At 41.5% G+C, this 20,788-nt stretch overlaps 2 protein-coding genes and 1 long non-coding RNA gene across 5 annotated transcripts in view; 2 read left to right on the top strand and 1 right to left on the bottom strand.

The window, feature by feature from the left end:
- The first annotated feature begins 697 nt into the window (after positions 1-697).
- On the top strand, positions 698-3,033 carry LOC130177302 (uncharacterized). Its single transcript, XR_008828996.1, has 2 exons — positions 698-1,823; positions 2,381-3,033. It is a non-coding gene; the product is annotated as an uncharacterized LOC130177302 (long non-coding RNA).
- Positions 3,034-5,322: 2,289 nt separating this feature from the next.
- LOC130177300 (calcium-responsive transcription factor-like) lies at positions 5,323-14,761 on the top strand. 3 transcript variants are annotated; one of them, XM_056388902.1, is made up of 16 exons: positions 5,323-5,604; positions 7,098-7,209; positions 8,123-8,341; positions 8,428-8,530; positions 8,606-8,693; positions 9,173-9,251; positions 9,332-9,521; positions 9,892-10,006; positions 10,084-10,227; positions 10,491-10,638; positions 11,829-11,932; positions 12,021-12,162; positions 12,296-12,362; positions 12,992-13,083; positions 13,246-13,474; positions 14,255-14,761. In XM_056388902.1, exons 2-16 carry the CDS (start codon positions 7,120-7,122, stop codon positions 14,332-14,334), a joined length of 1,890 nt encoding a protein of 629 aa, XP_056244877.1. In that variant the 5' UTR covers positions 5,323-5,604; positions 7,098-7,119; the 3' UTR covers positions 14,335-14,761. The 3 variants fall into 3 exon arrangements, with proteins under 3 accessions (XP_056244877.1, XP_056244875.1, XP_056244876.1); XM_056388900.1 differs by lacking the exon at positions 5,323-5,604 and adding an exon at positions 6,113-6,297; XM_056388901.1 differs by lacking the exon at positions 5,323-5,604 and adding an exon at positions 6,301-6,399.
- A 2,153-nt stretch (positions 14,762-16,914) lies between these two features.
- The window catches only part of LOC130177603 (titin-like), a 174,918-nt gene continuing 171,044 nt past the window's right edge, over positions 16,915-20,788 (bottom strand). The window contains exons 231-235 of the mRNA XM_056389497.1: positions 20,529-20,685; positions 19,964-20,433; positions 19,693-19,846; positions 19,064-19,399; positions 16,915-18,281 (exon numbers count right to left, since the gene is read on the bottom strand). Coding sequence (XP_056245472.1) covers positions 17,989-18,281; positions 19,064-19,399; positions 19,693-19,846; positions 19,964-20,433; positions 20,529-20,685 — 1,410 coding nt within the window. The 3' untranslated portion in view covers positions 16,915-17,988. The remainder of the gene's footprint in view (positions 18,282-19,063; positions 19,400-19,692; positions 19,847-19,963; positions 20,434-20,528; positions 20,686-20,788) is intronic.

Here is a 20,788-nt window from a genome sequence, read left to right as displayed (position 1 = left end):
ATAATATATAAATATTATATTGTATATAAAAATATAAATAAAAATAATAAAATAGAATAACCCATTGAGATTAAATTCACAACAAAATAAATAAATAATAAATAAAATCCTCAAATACACTTAGAACAAAGAACTTATTAAAGTTGATTTTCCAACTCTGTTACACTGTCATGCTGTGGACACACAGCTCCGCTCACTAACCGCAGCTACAAACAAAACAGCATGTTAGTTATTACTCACAAATCCCTGAGTCTCTGGAACATGGGGAACAATGAGGAACTGGCTGATGCCCGGCGATGGGAACCATGAGCGGGAGGCTGGAGACCAGGGCTGTGCGATACTGCAAAATTTGGTATCGATCCAATACCAAGCAAATACAGGGCCAGTATTGCCAATACCAATACCAATACCGATACTTTTTACTATTACCATGTACTTTTGAATGAAATTGATTTGAATGAAAACTTGAATTTTCATGATTATTAAATTATTTTGTAAAGTTGTGACTTTAATGGGCTGCACGGTGGTGCAGTGGTTAGCGCTGTCGCCTCACAGCAAGAAGGTTCCGGGTTTGAGTCCCGGCTCGGCCGTGGGATCTTTCTGTGTGGAGTTTGCATGTTCTCCCCGTGCCAGTGTGGGTTCTCTCCGGGTTCTCCGGCTTCCCCACAGTCCAAAGGGGACTAGGTTAATGGGATACTGTAAATTGACCATAGGTGTGGCTGTGAGTGTGAATGGTTGTCTGTCTCTATGTGTTTGCCCGGTGACGGACTGGCGACCTGTCCAGGGAGTACCCGCCAGCCTACCCCCGCCTCCCGCCTGAAACCAGCCCCCCCACGACCCTACTACAGCCAGTCGGTCACTGTGTAAATGCCTGGAGTTCTACAGAAGATAAACTGAAACTTAAGAATCGATCTCATCACACAAGTATCGATCAATACCCAATACCAACGTTAGTATCGATACTATCGATATTTAAATCGATCCGCCAACCCCTACTGGAGACAACAGTCCAGATAGCTGCGCGGGAACCAGCTGACAACATTAACACATACTAGCAACACACAGTAAAATTATCTTCTTCTACATTGAAAAAATGCTGTTATGGCTAGCGAGCTAATTGCGGTTAGCTTTTCACTTTAACACACGTTAATGACGCATTATAAACACACATACTTAATGACATTTGTATATCCGTCTATAGCATTATTTAATCCAGAATAAACGACACGAACACAAACAACGTCGCCAAAACAATAGAGTAAATGTTTTCTTACCTGATATTTTTGCAGGATATAAATTCACTTAACTTCTCTCAGGTGACCAAACAGATTCCGTCTTTCCTAATATTACAGTTCTCCATTAAAACCCTACAACTCAAATCCGCTCAAAATAAGAATTTGTCAGATATAAAATGATCCAGGAAACAGAAGACTAGCAGCAGTGAGGAGTGAGACACCCAGCAGCAGCTCTCCCACTCAACACCTACTTTCTAATCTGATTCGTTATGTGTTTATGGTCTGAATCTCTAGTTTGAAGTTTTCTTCAATACAATATGATGATCATTTTTTAAATTATGATCCTATTTAAAAGAAAATAGACGTAAAGCAGAGTGGCTTTAGGGCGTGGCTACCGCGTCATTGACACACAGAGGGACCTGCCTGTTAATCCGGATATGACGTCAGAGCGATGTGTCGGACATTTGACTTATTGTGTTTTCAGTTCATCAAAGTTAGCTCCAACATGTTGTTCACCGGTAAATATCTTGTTCGGTGTCTAGTTCTTCTAAAAAACAATCAGAGGAGTCAGCGGTTCAATTTTTTCCGGTAAGTACATTTTGTTTTAAGCCTGTTTCTTTGCTAGCCAAGATTAGCATCCCTGTTAATATCACAGTTCAGGTGAAGATGCACCTTGCTAACCAAGCTAGCCAGCTAGTGCTAGCGTTAGCTGATAACTTGCTATGCTAACGGTACCTGGCCCCGCTGGGCTGATAACCTGTGTCAACCTGGGTTAGCCAGGTGGAGGTGTTCAGTCAAAGCCCAATAAAAAGGTGAATTTAATCGACGTTAATCTAACGACGTTTGGTTTGTGTTTCTCCACGTGACCCAGTTTAATTGATCTGTGTTAGTGTAATGAGCAGCGTTAATGTCAGTTAATACATTGTCCATCGAGACGTCGTGATAGTTCACTTAAGATAACGTGACTTTTACAAAATGTGTAGACAAATATTTGTCATATAGAAGATTGTTCATTTAATACTCAAACCAGTCCTCAACTGAAGCAGACATTCATGCACCTATCCTGACAGCTGATCGATATTTGTGATCAACTGTGATCCACCGCATCTTAACTCAAGTGTTTGTGTTTTATTGTCATTTGAAAGGTTTCCTCACTGTGAAAACTGAGTGATCTGTGCCAACAGAAGGAGGAGCTCATGTACAGAGCAGCTCATTAGTTTCCAGTGACTGAGGTCAGTGTCAGGATGAGTCTCCACCACATGAATGAAACTGAAAGTCACGTCTTTTGTGCAGATTGAAACAAGGAGTGAAGTTCAGGCACCAAGCAGCAGCAACATTCAATTCAATTCATTCTCCAGGAGTTTTCTAGTTGTTTATTATTCTCTGTCCTCAGTGTTCACAGATTCAGTTTCTTGCCTTTTGCTTCATTTCTACTGTTGTTGATTAATGACAGTAACAACATGTGAAGAGCAGAATGTGTTCAGCTCTAGCACAGTCACCACCTTCACAGGTGAAAGTATCGACCAGTTTAACATCAAACGGTGTTCAGTAGGAAACAGATGGAACCGACCCACCAGAACTGCAACCTGCAGCAGAACCAGACTCTTCATAGATGTGATGCTGTGACCTCAGAGACGGATGTGTGACCTCACACACTCTTTAGTGTGAACTGAACACTGACAGTTCAGATGGTGAAGCAGGTGTCAGTGTAGTACAGCTCATGTTCATTAGTTTTATTCACAACTTCATTGTTGTCATTGAAAAGGTGTTTAATAAATAAACCTGTGATTAAATTGTACTGAGTATGTTTGTTCATATTTACCATCTGCCTCATGATGAATCTAACAGGTCACTTTGGTGAATTAGTGTTTTCATTGTTATTAAAATTGGTAAGTTCATAAGACAAATTAGAAAAGCACAAACTCTAGTATCTGTCTCTAGATCCTGTATTGTCTCTGTTGAAGGACGGACACATTTAAACATTTCTATCATGTTTGTTGTTGATTAAAGCAACATAGAAAGTCTTTGATTAATTACAGATTCAGGAAAAACTTCAGTGTGTTGTGATTTCTATACTGTGCTGCTGCTGCTGTTAAATTACCAGACACGCTCCATAAAAACCATCAGCAAAGCAAAGCTTCATAAAAAACTTTATTTCACATTAAAACTGCATTAATTTCAACAATTTACAATCAACTGTAACTGACAAATTAAAACTAGAATCCAGTTGTGAATGAAGGTGCAGGTGAACTTCACTGTCACAAGACAAGTTGCATCATAAAGAGGTGGATAAATCTTATTTAGTAACAAGTATAAATTATAGTAGAGATGTAAAATAATCCTTCATAGCTCAGTGAGGACGGAGCAACAGTCTGACAGCTTGACTGTTGTGTGATAAACCATTGTCCTGCTTTCCTCCCAGTGCATGCTGGGATACATTCCAGTACTTCAAACTTTTTTGGTTTGAAGTTTGAAGTTTGATGTAATGAAAAAAAGTTTGTTAAATTTCATCCAGAATAAAAAAAGTTTGAATGTAGAAGTCACATAAATGTAAAACTAATAAGATTCAACCTAAAATAAAAGAGAAGATCTTTAAATTGTTCATATGGACATTAACCTTTATATTAACAAGCTACATTTTTAATTACAGATAATTACTGTCATTTTACATAGATTTGTATGTAATTTAAGAAAGCAGAAAAAATACTGTATAAATAATACAGTATTCTTTCTTTACAAAAATGGAAAATAAATGTAATTCATTTGTTTGGCTGCATATTCACAGATAACTTCTGTCATTTTACAGAATTCTGTTCACAATTTAAAAAAACAGAAAATTACTGTAAAATTTGGATTTTTTAAATATTTTTTTTTACAGTGCACAGCAGAGCCACATAAAGTAGCTGTTTCCTGTTGTTTTTCCTGTTCTGATGGACTGAAGCCCAGATCCATAGTTATAGATTTATTCCCTTTCAATCAGTCAGGTGTCGTCATAAAGAACAAGCTGATGAATCTATAGTGAACATCATCATCAGAACTAAATACTATAGTCTATACATTCATGTTGTTTTATCTAAATCCTCCCATTGTGGAAAGACCTAAAAAATGTATTTTCTCTACTTAACAAATACGTAGAAATGTGAAAAGCGCATATGACGGACTATATTCTGATCTCTTGCCCAGTTCATTATTTCTATTTAATTATTATTTTAATGGCTCAACTTTCTCTATTTGTATTTCTCTTTCATGTTTTCTCATTTCAAAATTTCAATCCTGTTTACTTTGTTTTTATGTTTAGGAAAAGAGGATTTATCGCCTAAGTGTTTTAAATGAAGTTAGATTTTTTAAAAAGTGCAGATTTTCTCCGCACTGCGGTTGTCTGGTCTTTCCCTAACTCTTCATGAAGTCTCCTTCTCTCCTTCACGTCTTCCCTTGACCTCATGACCTTTTCCATTGAGGTCGAGGAGACGAGGTTAGAGAGGAGATCATTTTGACTTTTCGACCGCAGCCCAAGTGAGTTTATCAAACTGTCGTTCACTTCTACCGTTACGGATCAGTTATGATATTGCAGCACAATACGCATGCGCAGACGTGTGTGGAAACGAAACTTCTGCATTAAGAGTTAAGAGGCAGCAGCAGCAACAAGTAGCAAGTAAACAGCTAATGAAGCTGATTTATCCTCTGTGAGATCTGCTGTAAGTTACAGAGAATATTGTTACAGGAGTAGAGCAGATGCTTTCAGGAATAGATCGGTACGTAGGTGTGTGCGACCGGAGCAGAGTTAGCTAGCTAGTTAGCAGTGTAGATGTGAGTACAGTGAGCTGTTTGTCAGTAAATAAATGCTGCGACTCCTCCAGACCGAAGTTCCCGCCTCTCCGCTGAGCTGCAGCTACAGACGATGAGCCGGGAGGTTAACAACACTGAGGCAGGTAAATACAGACTCTACACTGTCACCGGAGTGAGTCATTGTCAGTTAATGGTAAATAATTTATTCATTCATTTTCTACCGCTTATCCTCTAGTAGGGTCTCTAGGGGGTGGAGCCTATCCCAGCATCTTTTCGGGCGAGAGGCGGGGTACTCCCTGGACAGGCAAACACATAGACACAGACAACCATTCACACTCACAGCCACACCTGTGGTTAGAGTATCCAATTAGCCTAGTCCCCATTTTGCATGTCTTTGGACTGTGGGGAAGCCGGAGAGAACCCGGAGAGAACCCACACTGGCACGGGGAGAACATGCAAACTCCACACAGAAAGATCCCACGGCCGAGCCGGGACTCAAACCCGGAACCTTCTTGCTGTGAGGCGACAGCGCTAACCACTGCACCACCGTGCAAGATTAACATAAGACTCATCTGAATATGAGGTATTACAAGAGAACTGAAGAGTTAATTCTTTTGATTTGTCACAGGTTTTTTAATCAAGTGTGTACATGTTGAGGAAAGCAGAAAAATATACAAAACCGACTGTTTTGCAAATAGTTATAAATGTAAAATTTCTTAGGAAATGGACTATAAATCATCACAAACTATTATTACTACTTTGATCTTTGAAATGTGTATACAGTTAGCGGGAAGTATGAAAATATTTAACTGTCGGATTTTTTAAATGGAGTTTGGTGTGATGTTCTTTTAAATTTCACTGAATATTAGATATTGTTTGAGACATGCCGACTTTCAGTGGGTGCAACATGTCCGAGAGCTTTATCTTCTATGACTGTGTTTTTAGAGATAAGCTGGAAATATTAAACTACTTTTTTAATGGAGCTATGTGTCACATGTGTCCATTATCATCTATGATGTGTGGACTCGATGACGGAGGCAGGACAAAATTAAAACTGCTAGATTTGTAAATGGACTTTGGTGTGCAGCACGCACCGGCAGGAGACGGTGTCCATATTATGGTTTTTAAAGCGACAACAGTACCATTCAACGATTAAAAGCAGGTACTACAACTGATACCAAACGACGGTGTCCACTGAGGGTCAAGACAGTAGACGTTGAGAAAACAGCGAATCGTGTTTGTTGTGCCGCGGAGGGAGGCGACGACTGAAGACGAGGTTGAGTAGACTCGTTTTCATTTCCCCGCTGAGATAAATATGTCGGACAGCGGAGAGGAGCTAACGGTGGCTAGCTCTGAGCTAACTGCGGCTAACGCAGCGGTAACGTACTGCTAACGTACAGCTAGCACACAGTTGATGGACGGCTAGCACAGAGCTACCGGGTGGTTATCTCAGAGCTAACTGTCACGGCTTTAAACTGAGGGAACACGTTAGCTCACTGTTAGCTTCATGCTAACACTCAGTCCAACATAGCAGAATAACAAAACGCCACATTTTGACTTCAGCTCAGTGTCTCTGGTTTAAACAGTTTTTAAATGAAGTGAAGAGCCGCGCTGCATCAACACTGATAACTAGTTACTCCTGTTCAGATCAATTAGCTTTTACGTCATTTATAAGTCGGTTTAGATAAAGGCATCTGTCAAATGAGTAAATGCAAAACACCACACACAGCTCTATATAAAGTGTATGTAACTGTATATGACGTACTTAAAGCAGCCACAACAGTAAAATGCTGAATCATCCATGACTCAGGATTAATTTAATTAATTTTATTTTTTCTCCAGAAATGTCCTTGTAATACTCAAGTAACTTCAGCTGATAAACCTTCTGTACCTTTACTTCAATAGCACTGTAAATGTAGGACTTGTATTTGTCACTGAGTATTTTACATTGATGTGTTGATACTTTTACTTGTGTAAAGGATCGAGAACTTTAGTCTAAACAGACATCAGTTCAATCACTGTGAGAAATTAAAGAGGAACATGGAAATAAAACATGTTTTATCATCTTGAATGAAGGTGTTGGTGATGTGAGGAAAAGATGGAGGAGGCAGGGCCAGATCCCTCTGACTCTGGGGTCGTCACCACAGAGACGGTCGCTGACAGAAACACCTGTCCTGAGCCTGAACAGGTGAGGCAGATTTGTACTGAGATTTGCTAACAATGCACAACAATGTGACACATTTACCTTCATCAAATAAATGCAGCTCCTGATTTGGATATTGCACTTGGCCATTTTGTGGTCCCTGATCCTGGACTTGGTCTTGATCTGCCTCTGATTTAGATTTTTTATTTAGTTTTGCTTATTTATTTTGATGCAATGCAATTTAACATAGCTTCAAAACAGGGCATGAAACTAATTGTTGCACAGAGAGTTTGTAGCTGTTGCTAATTCTCGAATGTCTCTAGTTGGGCTTTTACATGTCTAATGTAATTATAACAGTCAATAGCGAAAACGACACAAAACAGACAACACAAGTGACAATATCCTACAATAAGCTAAAAATATACAGCTGTTTAGTGAGAAAAGAGACAACAACAACAACAACATCAACCTATAAATAGACAAACAAAGACAACAACAATAGATACAATTACCTAGAAATGAATCCAGCTTTTAGCAGCACTGAACCTTTGTTTTAAAGAAATTTATATCTGGAGTTAATTTGATTTCAGTTGGTGATGATGTGTTTGTCTCTGACTGTTCATCCTCTCTGTTTAGGAACATCACGTCCTGATCTACTTTGGCTTTAGTTTCTTCTGTCCAGAGTTTCTCACAATGTTCTTTACACTTCTCTGTCTGATTGGTGTCTGGATGCAGTGTCGTTGAGACAGGTCAGAGTGTGTTTGAAAGGCAGGTAGTCTCAGCATCAGCTCACATGGGGTCTGGATATTTAATGATCAGTGTGTATCTGCCTGGTTCTGCTCCACAGACATTTGTTGGTGTTTTTTTTGTATGTGTAAAATGTATCTGCAGAATTCATCAGGTAGAGATTCTGTTGGCTGATCCTGAGACACAAAACCTGACCATTACTTCCTCTCAGTCTGCAGGTCCTGGATCAGCTGACTGGACCCTCCCACCACCCACAGCTAGTGTGACCACAGAAACAAAACCTCCTCTGCCTCCTGCAGGCTCCACCCCCTCAGATCCATCTGCTGACACCTGGATGACATCACAGCTGCAGGCTCCTCCCCTAGCACCGTTTCAGAATCAGCTGATCATCATGGAGCCGCGAGGTCAGACGCTGTCCTGTGAATGTCTGGTGAGACTGAACGTGAGACACGTACTTGTGCTTTAAATCTGTTTATCAACATTTTACTTCATTCTGGGTTTTTGTCTGTGTGTCAGGTGATTGTGACGGACCAATCAGAGGGAAGAGAGTATTTTGTCATTCCGTCCAATCAGCTGTCAGGGTCCCAGCTGGCTGTGTTCTCCTCCAGCAGTCCAGCAGGTCGGTTTCTGATCGGTGATCTGATCTGTTAACGTTGCTTGCTGTGAATTTATTTGTTTATGTTTATGCCTGTAGATCCTGTTGTTGACGTCCCGGTAACCACGGTAACAGATGACAGCACCAGCAGCAGTGGAGCTCCCAGTGAACAGACGGCTGCCACCAGGTTGTTTCACATCCAGATTTCACAACCAACAGTGTCATCACAGGTCACAGAGACCACAGTACGGTGGCTGACAGGGGTCAACAAACTGTAAATGATGAGACCATTGTTATCTCACTGTTAGATCTTCTTTTAAAAAAGATCCCATCTCTCTGCTCGCTTTTGTGCGTATTTTACATTAATTAATTTATTTCTGTTGGATAATTCCTGTTTATATTTAAGTGTAATCATCAGTCAAATAATCCTATAATTTAATCTCTGTGATGCAGTTTAGTTTTTCAATGTGCTCTGACACTGAACCTCATATCACTCCTGATGAACTGTAACCCTGCTGTGAATTGAACCCTCTCAGCCACCATACCGCAGGTGTTCAGTGTTAGATATTCACAGCATGTGTTTTAGATGTAGTATTCCTTTAAATGGAGCCCCACAGAGTTGAGTAAAGACTTGATGTGAGGGTTAACAGTGTGTGTTGTTATCAGCCGTCTGGATGTTTCTGCTCCGACGAAGACGCTGTCCTCCGACGCCCCCAGCTGGGCTCTGAGACTACGCAGCATGGAGGTCAGTACAAACACGTGTGCAAACATCTGTGTGTTATGACTCTAACCGACATTAACTTGCACCTCCTGCTGTGGCAGTAGAAGTTGGGAGATTCCTACAGAGGGTTCTGCTGTTCGGGGGCAGAGGTGGAGGCCATCTTGTTGCTCCATAAACAAGAGACCAGTTGTGTTTTTGGGACTCGTCAGTCTCCATCTTTGGACAAACCAGCAACCAGACTCATGTGGAAGTCGCAGTACGTCCCCTACGATGGCATCCCATTCGTCAACGCAGGTAACGAAGCCCGTCGGTCCAAAAAGATGAGGATCGGTTTTAGTTATTTTCTAATGATTTATTATTCGTCATTTTTTAAATCAGTCTTTGTCCTTTCTGTCTGTCTGAAATGACATAAATGTGGACAGTAAATTTGAACAGACTTTGATCGAACAAAGATCAATGTTCTGGTGGACCCAGGGTATAAGGTCTGAGTCCAGCCAAGGACCTGCTGTATGTGGTCGTCTCCATCTCTGTGTCCTCTTATTAACTGTCCCCTCTCATTCATGTATCTCCTCAGAGATACAGGTGAGGCTACGCAGCCTGTCTAGACAAACTGAGAAACCTCCTGTCACATGGTAGTTACAGGTGGAGTCTGGTGTATTTCCAGGCAGCAGGGCAGTGGTGATGGAGTGTCAGTTCGGACCTCGCAGGAAGGGACAGCAGCCGAAGAAGAATTCTGAGCTCACTGATGAGGTCACGTACAAAGCTACCTGTCCGGCCAGGTAAACACCAAATATTTATCTAACCTGAACGCCTGAAACATGAACAATTCCAGTGATGAGCTTGTCATCTGTTTTAGGATCTACATAAAGAAAGTTCGAAAGTTTCCAGAGTTCAGAGTTTCTACAGAGCTGACAGCCGACAGGAAGACAGTGAGACAGGAACAGGAAAAGGCCTTCCAGTGTCTGAAGAACCAGAACCTGGAGACTGGAGGGGTCATCAGGTAGAACATGTAGAGCACAACCTGCTGCTTTAGTTATTTATGAACTCAACTCAATGTATGGATGGATTATTGAATGAGCATACCAGGCCAAGAGACAGAAAACCACCACAGAGACACAAAACAACTACAAAGAGACACAACCACAAAGAGACACATACAGGCTACAACAACTGGGGGTCTAGAAAGGGGCGGGGGCAATGTTTCATAATCTGTCCATGCCTGAACTAATGTCACATCACGTGAACCTGTTTCTGTGTCTGTAGGTTTTACCTGCAGCTCCCCACTGAGAGAGCTCACCTGTATCATTCTATGGACTTGCCCCCCATTCCACCTCCTCCCCCTGACCTCCCGCCTCCCACCTACCAGCCTGAGGAAGAGGAGGAGGAGACAATGGAGGAGAAGGGACAGCAGGTATGGGAGCAGCGTCTCCCAGGCAACAGAACTCATTACAACCACAACATCAACAAACTACAGAAGAAGGATTTAACTAGTTTGAGGAAGTCCTGGAGGAAGTTCAAGGAGTCCTTCAGGGAGGTCAGGAGGTCCTTGGGAAGTTGAAGAGTTGTTGAAGAAGTACTTGAGGAGGTTCTCAGAGTCCTTGATGGTGGTCTACGGTTCCTTGAGTGGGGTACATGAGTTCTTGAAGAAGCTATACAGATCCATGGGGAGGTTGAAGAGAGGAAGTTATGGGGGTCCTTGAGGAGTTTCAAGGAGTCATTAAGGAGGTTATGAAGTCTGTGAGAAAAATCAGGGTTCTTCACGGAGCCTTTGAGGAGGTTATAAGATCCTTGAGGAAGCTCTAGGGGTCTTTGAGAAGGTTGAAGGTCCTTGAACAAGTTCTAACTGGTTTTGATGAGATTTCAGGGTTTCCTGAGAAGAATTCTGGAGAGTATAATGTCAGTGAGGAAGTTGTATTGAGTTGTGTTAAGCTCCTTGGGTCCTTGAGGAAGTTTGGGGAGTCCTTAAGGAAGATTCAGGAGACACCAAGCAGGTTCCATGAATCCTTGATGAAATTCTAGAGGTCCTTGTGGAGCTTCTGAGGTTCATTGAGATTGTTTAAGTAGTGCTTGAGGAAAATCAAGGCTTCCTTGAGGAGGTTTAAAGTGTTGTCAGAGTTCTGTCCTTGAGAAAATGTATGAGGGGCTTGTAAAGGTTCCAGGACCTATAAAGGGGTTCTTCAAGAGAAATCAGCGTTTCCTTAAGTAAGTTTTCGTGGACCTTTCTTTAAGAATTTCCAGGTAGCCTCGATGAGTTTTTGCAGACCTCTGAAGAAGCTCCAGGTTTTAAAGGTCCTTGAAGGAAATCAAGGGGGTTGACGAGACGAGGAAGTGAGGAAATTTTACTGGTCGTAAAGGAAGTTACAGGAATCCTTATTGTAGAGGTCCTTGAGGAGAACCCAGGAGTCGTTGAGTTAAATATGTAAAGTTTATCCAGTGCAAAGATCATAGTCGTTAAAATCCAAAGATTCATCCTCTGCAGAGCAGGAAGGAGATCAGGACATGACCTGATGATCTGAACAGTAGTTTGATTATTGATTGATAATTTGAATTGATCATGATGCCAGTGTGGTACGAACAGTGCCGTCTCTCCCTCTTTGTCAGACTGGGCTGATGCCGTCTCGTCTCCACCCGCGGGTGGCAGAGAGGATCAGACAGCTGGTGGCTGCAGGTCATCACCAGGTCTACACCGTCCGCAAACAGCTCAGGTGAGAATCACACCTGTGACTCAGACACCTGTGTGACATTCGGGTGCTGAGGTTGTTGATGTGTGATGTGTGTTACTCGTGTCTTCAGGCGTTTTGTGGAGAAGGAGCTGTTTAAATCTGAAGGACTTCCAGAGAGACACAACCTGAGGTTCTTCCCCACCATCAACGACATCAAGAACCACATCCACGAGTCCCAGAAGGCCCTGGGGCTGACGGCCAGCGCCACCGAGGTTCTTCAGACACACCAGAACATAAATATAGAATATCATCTGTTCACAGAGACAAACACACGAGACACACAGAGTCAGACACACAGTGATCTGTACAGTCAGAGTAATAACAAGTCACACTGTCTCCCCCTAGTGGACAGAAGGCAGTACTGACCCCCTGGAGGAGACGGTCACACTGACACTGACTCCTGCTGCTGAAGGTAACACACACACACACACACACACACACACACACACACACACACACACACACACATATAAAATTTCATCAAATTTATTCTGCAACTATATAACATGTGTCCAACTAAATTAATTATGAAGTGAAGCTCACTCTGTGTTTTAAAAGATAATCTGAAAGAGTCAATGACCAAATCCACCAGAACAGGTCAGGGGCTCTTCAAGTGACAACAGTGTAGAGAGGCAACAGCAGAGGCGTATTAAATGTTTTTAACGTTAATATTTTCTGTCAGAACATCAACAGTAAATTTATGGTAATTGATGGGAGTGATTTTATGGGTCCCTTATGGTCCCTATAAACCATGACCATGTCTAACCTAGACCACAACTCCAACCCTTACCCTTCCTAAAGCTCATTCTAGTCTGGTCTCAAAACCTCTGAACCTTCAAACCAAACCCTTGAAGCAGGAGCTCCACATGGACCTGTAGAACCTCTCAGATTGTTCTCAGGGACTCCTGGATCAGAAGAACAGATGTAGCTTGTTTATTATGTGGAGAGCCACATGATGGACAGACGTGCAGTAGATTATACAGTGTGTCATGAACGCAGCAACCTGTGGAGGACTGGTTCTAATGTCTTCTCTCTCTGTAGACGTGGACGGCAGTGACTGTTTGTCTCCTGAAGCCGTTCAGCTCTTCAGCTCTCTCACCTCTCTGCAGCCAAAGATCTTTGCTCAGCTGCAGGTGAGACATCATCAACAACCAGTCGGTTCACAGTCAGTCCAGAATCAGTCAGTTCATAATCAGTCAGTTAATCAGTCAGTTCAGAATCATCTCAGAATCAGTCAGTTCAGAATCAGTCTGGAGCTGAAGTTGACTAAAGTACAAAATGTGTTTATCTGACAGGGAATCCTTCAGCCGCTCCCTCCTCCTCCTCCCTTGCCCTCCCTGCCCCTGGTCATCAGTCCCTCCTTCTTCCTCCAGACCCCTGCAGGGGGGTCAGCAGGGGCATCGGGCCCAGAGGAAAAGCTAGATGTGGGGCAGCAGGCTGGTGGAGGAACCCAGCAGGTGGTTCTCCAGAATGGAGAGAACGTGGAGCTGCAGATCATCGATGCCACTGACAACAGAGAGCAGGGTAATCACAAATACATTTAACTGGCTGTTCTATAAGCCTGCCTCCTTAGTTACTGTTGCTAGGCCTGTCATATATTGACAGTCTTACATTCTAGAATGTTCTATTATCAGTCTTTATACAGTCTACAGTGTTAACAGTTGCAGATTCAACTTGGTCCCTGGTTTAAGACATAAGTAAAAAACAGCAGATTTTCATTTCCTGCCCTCGACCGTTGATTATACTAAAATTATCTTTCACAAGGAGATTTTATCACCTTTAGCTAGTTAGCTAATTAAGCTAACGTTAGATCCATGAGCTGGTTGAAAACTGCCTTCAGCAGATGATTGATAATGTTTCCATGTGACTCACTTTAAAGGGAGAACACTGTAAAGTAGTATTCACGGACAAATGATGCTAACAGACTGAGGCTAAAGCTAACAGGCTAATGACTCAAGACACAGGATAAATACACAGGACAGTAGTTGTATTGCAGTGGAACTAGAGTTAATCATTGGCAAAGTCTGTCAGTAACATTAGTATAAACTCTGATGTAGTCAACACAGTATTATGTGGTTATGTTTGAAGTCTTGACCTTGGCTTACCCAGACATGCTAACATTAGCAACTTGCATTCCTTCAACTTTTGCGCTTGTGTTTCAGATTTTTTTTGAAAGACTAAAAAAAGACCTTTTGGTCTTGTTACTGTGACGATATCTGTTTGAGAGATGGTTTTGAGAGAGGTTAACAAACAGTTATTTTAGTTTTCAGTCAGATGAAGTAACAAACTCTGTTTCTCTCTCAGCCAACGAGCTTCAGGTGGAGTTGAAGGAAGAAGAAGAAGAGGAGATGAAGATGAAAGAGATGGAGGACCCTCCATGTTGAATCTACAGAATTAATATCATTAGTGTGACAGTCATGTTACTCTGCTGCTCCGAATTAACACTAACTCATTAATTACATTTGAATTAATTTTGTTCTTTGAGCTGCTGCTGGGCTTTTACTTTGAAACATCTGTGCAGGAAGTGTAATTTGATGGTAAGCATTTAGAAATGATCAGTGAATGAAAACTGAATTTCCTTTAGAAAACAGGGTAAATCATTTTTCAGTGTGAAGTTTATGATACGAGCAGACTGGTCGTACAGCTGAAACTTACAAATGTGAATATTGTTGATGTAAATAACATCCTGTGTTTTGTACAGTCTTAATATTTGCACTTTATCTTTAAGATGGAAAATGTTCTCAATACATTGTTTTATCAGGTTATGTTTTTTTTCTTTCATTAAGGACTAATGTCAAATTAATGTGATTATAACAAACAAAATTTAACCCAACAAATGTATCTTTGATCATATATTCAATATTCCTGCCACCGTGATTATTTTCTGGTTATTTTTATGTTAAAACAAGATATTTGTCATGTCACCATTTACTTCATATCAAAATATACCTTTTGAAAAGAAACGTTTCTTGTTGTAACATAACTTTAGCTTCTTATATCACAAACATTCTCCTCGGACAAAAAAAAGTTTCTCGTTGAGATATGATCTTGTAGTTTAATGAAATAAGTTTGTCAATATAAAGAAGAAACTTTCTTGTCTTAACTAGAAATGATGTGATATGTTGTTACGACAGAAGCTTCTTGTTGAAATGGAATCACCAGGTCTGTAGTAATAAAATGAAAATGTCTTTTTTAAACGAGGGAATGATCAAGTTTTATGAAAATCTGAGCCTTTTATTATTATTTATTACTATCTGTGTAAAATGACTCCATTACAAATAAAAGCAGTTAAAATATTAAATGTAAAATATCTCCTAATGCTGGAAACACTGTCCAGCAGGGGGTTTTATATATCACTGGATTTTTATTACAGATACTGGGTTTGTATAGAAACGTATGCTGATGCTGTGCTCATCAGTGATGTATCCTGAGGTCATCAGGTGTTTCAGACCCTCACAGGTGATCCAGATCCAGCTTCCTCTGCAGCCTCCATGTTGTTGTAGATGGCTCTCCTCCTCCTCCCTCTCCTCCCCTGAAGCTGAACATAGAGGGACTGTCCTGCTCCGACCTCCACAGGTAAGTACCTCACCTTCAGCTCTGTCTGGCAGTTGCTGAATACGCCCTCATAGTTCTCCCTCCTGTGTCGAAGGGCTCTTTCCATGACATGGCTCTTCATTGGTTCTCACACCAGAACCACATCAGGTCTGAGGGCGGTCTTGGCGACATGCTAAAGGACTCCACAGTTGTCTGGTGTTGACAAGCCCTGATGTTGGTTCGGCTGCTGCCCTTAGCTTATTTTAAATGTTCTATATGTAAAGTTAAAACTCTTGTCTTTGACCTGATGGTCAGACCAGGAAAGAAATTCAGCCCTGCAGACAGTGACGGAGGACGTCTACATGAATTGATGAGATTCATTGGGACTGCAGATGAGAGACCGGTGGCATCATAACAGTGAGTGTATGGAAGAAATGTGGGGTCGACAGTAACTAAGTACATTACCTTGAGTACTGTATTTCAGTATATTTTTCTGCAAATTTTCTTTACTTGAATTTTATTATTCCTCTGCAACGGCGGCCGTTGGAGCTGGAGCCATACTGTTTTCGGTTGTCCGTCTTATTCTGGTGGACACGATATCTCAGTAACACCTTGAAGGAGTTTCTTCAAATTTGGCACAAACATTCATTTGGTCTCAAGGATAAACTGATTAGATTTTTGTGTTCAATGGTCAAGGTCAGTGTGACCTCATAAAACGTGGTTTTGGCCCTGTGCACGCAGTATCTTGAGAGAAGTGTTTTGGCAGAGGCTTACATCTGCAAGGTGGTAATTCTAGTTTTATTTTTTAGAAATATTATAAAGATAAAGACATATTGTACCTCTGACTGTACTTCATTTATATAAAGTACTTTTATTTTGAAGCAGCTTTTAGTCAGGGAATGAACTTTCTCTTATTTTGAAAATGTGATAGACCATGCACTGTGTCCATCACAGGAGAAAAACCAATCACAGCCCACACTGTCAGCCATGTTTGAACCTGTCAGTGTCCTAACGCTGGGGACGTCAGATAAAGATGAGGCAGAGGATTCTTCACGGAGACCATGGTCTGATATAAAGTCTGTGTTTGAAGGTTTAGAAATAAAATAAGATTCATTCAGTTTTAATGTTTGCTGAGTTTACCACGACCACACTTCATCACTGCCTTCCAACTTTAGAAAGGTGTGAACTTCGATTATGTGTTGTATGTTATATGCTGTTTTATAACTCTGAAAAGTAATCAGTAGCAGATAAATGTGATTTTATTCATTATTCTCCTCAGTATAAAGTAACATAAAATGGAAATACTCAAGTAGAGTACTTCTACTTCTTCAGTACAGTAGATGATTGAATGCACTTAGTTATCTTCTACCACTGATCAACATGAGAACAGGAAACACACCAGAGACCAAAACACAAGGAGACAATGTGAGTGTAGTGCTGAAATCATGCTTTATTAAATCAGTAATGCATAAAACTCAAGGAGGATGAAATATAGTTCTACATCAACAGATCAATTAAATCAAAGTGCAGGGTAAAACAAAACTGCTCTTCTCTTTGTCTCTTTCACAGCAGATGGAATCACTGTGGTGAATGAAGAAGACCCTGACTACTGACAAGTGAAAGATCTACAAGCTAAAAACACTCGCACTCAAACACACAAACACGTTACCTAACTATCCTCCAAGAGACAGCGCTGCTTCTGCACAGCAGAACCGGCCTTGACTTTCTTCTTTTAAGGCCAGGAGATGTTATGTTTTGAAAAGCCAATCCGGCTGTTCTGTGACAGAAGCAGCGCTCCTTATTAAAATGATCTAAACGCTGAGAGTGCAGGCCGCTCGCGCTCTCAGCAGGTCATCAAATCATGGTGGTGTGACTCAGTCAGTCTGAGCACAAGGCCAGTTCATGCTGCTTACATGAGGGTAATGCAAACAGCACTCAGGGTCTTATGCTCATGGTACAACTCATAGGAAATATCACACGCACAGATGCGTGTCCAAAACAATAACTTTGTCTTTCTGTTTCTGGTTCAGAACATCAACAGGGAGCCTCTCCACCTGTTGAGGCAATCTTACAGACTTCAACTTATTGTTGAGGCACAGAGTTTAGTTTCTTGGTTTGACAGGGTATTCGTTCCTGGTGAAACTTTCTCCTGTTAAAACATTTGTTCTTTTGTTTCAGTTAATATTATTGTCATAAATAACAATGCATACATTTCCCATAACCGTTAAATTCGGCTATATACATTATGTACATGTCACAGAAAAGTGGTTCAAAAATCCTAAGTCATAATTGTCCAATATGGCACATTTTATAACAACTTTAGACTTGAGTCTAGTTTGGCATAAATTAATGTCAAGATTGGTACAAAAATAGTTCATATTTACAAGAACAGAAACCCAGATCTTTATCAAGTAGATTATCGTTGCTAATTCACTAAATAAAAAGGTTCTGGATCAGGGAAACGGGGGATATAAATTATCTTTTTTTTTTATTCTTCTTTTTTTTTACATGGACCGAATGTGAATGTTGACAGTTGCCGAGTCGGAGCCGAGCTCGTTGTTCAGTCGGAGTGTGTATGCTCCGGCGTCGTCCTCCTTCACTGCAGAGATCACGAGAGTGGAGAGGTCAGCGGTGTTCTCCACGTGGTACCGCTCGTCCCCGTTGGGGAGGGTCCGACCGGAGCGGACCCACTGGATGGAGGGGGCGGGGTCTCCGGAGAACACCCCTGCCACCGTCAGGGACTTCCCTGGCTCAGCACTGACGTCCTGTGGAAGGACTTCGATCTTTGGTGGAGTGCCTGTTAATGAAGAGGAACGAGGTCAGTGATGGAAGGTTTACATCTGTGAAAATACAAGTCTCATACAAACCTCTGGTAGTTTCTCTCATTTAGTCATTGCTTTCACACCTTCACTGATGTTCACATTGCAGTCACAGAAACATGCCAAATCATCATCAGTATGAACACGTCGAAAACCAGCAGGGTGTTTAATGATTTCTGACATCCTTATAGATTTAGAAGTAGAGAACAAATGTTTCCTTATCACAGTCATTGACTCATTTTATTTACTATTATTTAATATTTTCACATATAATGGAGTTCTTATTGACCCTGTATTTGCATGTATCTCCAGTTTTGGTGATTTTGGTGGGCTACTGTAGCTTGCAAGCTAACCAGTAACATGCTACCTAGCCTGGAACATGCTAGTGCTATTCAGCCACAGTAACTTGCCAAGTTGGCTACCTATGATTTTTTTTTATTTTTTTACTTTATTGCAACTGAGTAATTATTTTTCACAGCACAGAAGAAGGTGTACCTTTCCAACAAACAGGTTTTTATTTTTGATTAAAACAGAGGCTTATTTCTTGTGACTGGAATGGAAACATTAAGGCTAAACTCTCAAATGTGAACTGAAGATTACATGAGAGGACCTCTTCTTTAACCAAGTGGGACTTCTCACATCACATTCGTCTTCACATTCTGTACTCACTAAGATGCTCAGATCATTCAAGGCCCATCTCCTGTTATGCTGTAAGAGCAAGTTACCTACTGATTCAGGCAACTTGTAAAATACGTCTCACCTCTTTTAACCCCAGTGGTGAGGGCCCTCAGCGAGGAGGAGGAGGAGGAAGAGGAGGCCTCAACATGCGAGTGAGCAGACATTTCCATCATTTGGCTGCTGGAGCTAATGGAAACCAGTGACTCAGCCATCATGGCAGACATGCTACTCGCAGACATGCTCTCAAACGAGTACTGGGCAGCTGCAGAGCGGGAGCTGCTGCTGCTGCGACTGCTGGCCTGCACGGAAGCCGTCTCCATATGAACTGACGAGGCTGAGAAACCTTTCTGCATGCTGGCAGCATCAGTAGAAGCTCTTTGCTCCACAATAATCATTTTTGTTGGTTCTTCAACAAGAGCTGAGAATGCAAATGACAAGCACATGGCTCATATCACATATATCCACAACCACAGTATACTGTATGCAACTGTGTATGCAGTGTCGTCAAACACAGAGTGTAAGCCGGGGTGTTAAAGTGCCTTGGATTTCCATTTATGGGTTTGAATTTTGAATTAGATTTAAGATGTTTGCTTTGGCACAATTTGGTGCAATCCAAGTCATTTTTCATCACAGATTTCAGTATCCAAGCCAATTAAACACACTGAGACACAGTGTGTTTAATTGTGTTAGTTGAATGCAGTAAAAACTTACTGAGGACGTTGAGGGATGATGTTGCAGAGCACTGTCCAAAAAGATTTTTGGCTTTTATCGTGTATTTCCCACTGTCTGCAACTGTGGCTTCACAGATCTCCAGAGTGTACACATTTTTAGAGCAGCTCAGTCTAATGTTTGATGTGACAGATATCTGCAAAGAGAGAGAGTTGTGTTACATCAGCTACAGGCTTTGATTGTTTCATTTATCCTAAAACAGATCCCTGCAGCTTGATTAACCAAACAGAACTTTCTGGAGAAAACTACTCACAATCATGTTGTCTTTCAACCACTCCACCTCAGGTGAAGGCTCTCCTGCAAGTTCACATGTGAACTTGACATTTTGTCCTTCATTCACATTCTGGGACCTGGGCTGCACCAGGAAGTGGGGTGCATCTGAGCGCTTGGCTGAGAGCACAGTATCAAACTGACACCGGACCAGGCCTTGCTGTGTTTGAGCCTGACACGTGATGATCCCTTGCTCGCTCTGGCCAACTGACCTGATGGTCAGGGTCTGCTCGTTTCCAGACACTCCGTATCTGTATTGCTCTGAACTGGCCAGTTCAACCCCATTCAGGATCCACCTGATGTCAGAGGCCCCAGGGATGTTGGCCCTCAGAGTCAGAGACTGGCCCTCTGTAATGGACACTTGGCTGTGGGAGGACTTGACCTCCCTCACAGAGGACAGGACCTCCTCATGGACCATTTCCTTTTTCACAACCTCCTCAGAGATTTTTGAGCCTGAAACAGAAATAAGTGTATTTTGAGGTAAGTAACAGTTTGAATGTTTTTAGCTTGAGGTTAAAAAGTGTTTACACAAGCAGGTGTTATCTTACCTCGTACAGTGACTGTGCAGGTTGTTGACACTACTCCAGCACTGTTAGTTGCAGTGCACTTGTACTCCCCGCTATCAGAGACTTCTGATTCATAGATCTCAAGGTAAGCTGAGCCATACTCCTCAAAAATTTCATACTTCCCACCCTGAGACAGAGCCTGTCAATCATTAAAATATGATTCAGTTACCAACCAATGGAAATATGTCACTTTTGGGTCTTATTTTATCTATTAATAATTGGAAACCAACAGTAGAACAGTT

This window comes from Seriola aureovittata, chromosome 11, assembly GCF_021018895.1.
Source record: "Seriola aureovittata isolate HTS-2021-v1 ecotype China chromosome 11, ASM2101889v1, whole genome shotgun sequence".
In the NCBI taxonomy this organism is placed as follows: Eukaryota; Metazoa; Chordata; class Actinopteri; order Carangiformes; family Carangidae; genus Seriola; species Seriola aureovittata.
The sequence above is the reverse complement of the archived record's forward strand: the minus strand, read 5'-3'. Positions and strand labels throughout refer to the sequence as shown.

What these genes read in the sequence shown, in the direction of transcription:
- LOC130177300 (XM_056388902.1), top strand. Translation starts at nt 7,120, where the DNA reads ATGGAGGAGGCAGGGCCAGATCCCTCTGACTCTGGGGTCGTCACCACA. An exon ending in CATCCCATTCGTCAACGCAG is followed by an intron (nt 9,522 to 9,891) that starts GTAACGAAGCCC and finishes GTGTATTTCCAG; the next exon opens with GCAGCAGGGCAGTGGTGATG. An exon ending in TGGAGGAGAAGGGACAGCAG is followed by an intron (nt 10,639 to 11,828) that starts GTATGGGAGCAG and finishes CCTCTTTGTCAG; the next exon opens with ACTGGGCTGATGCCGTCTCG.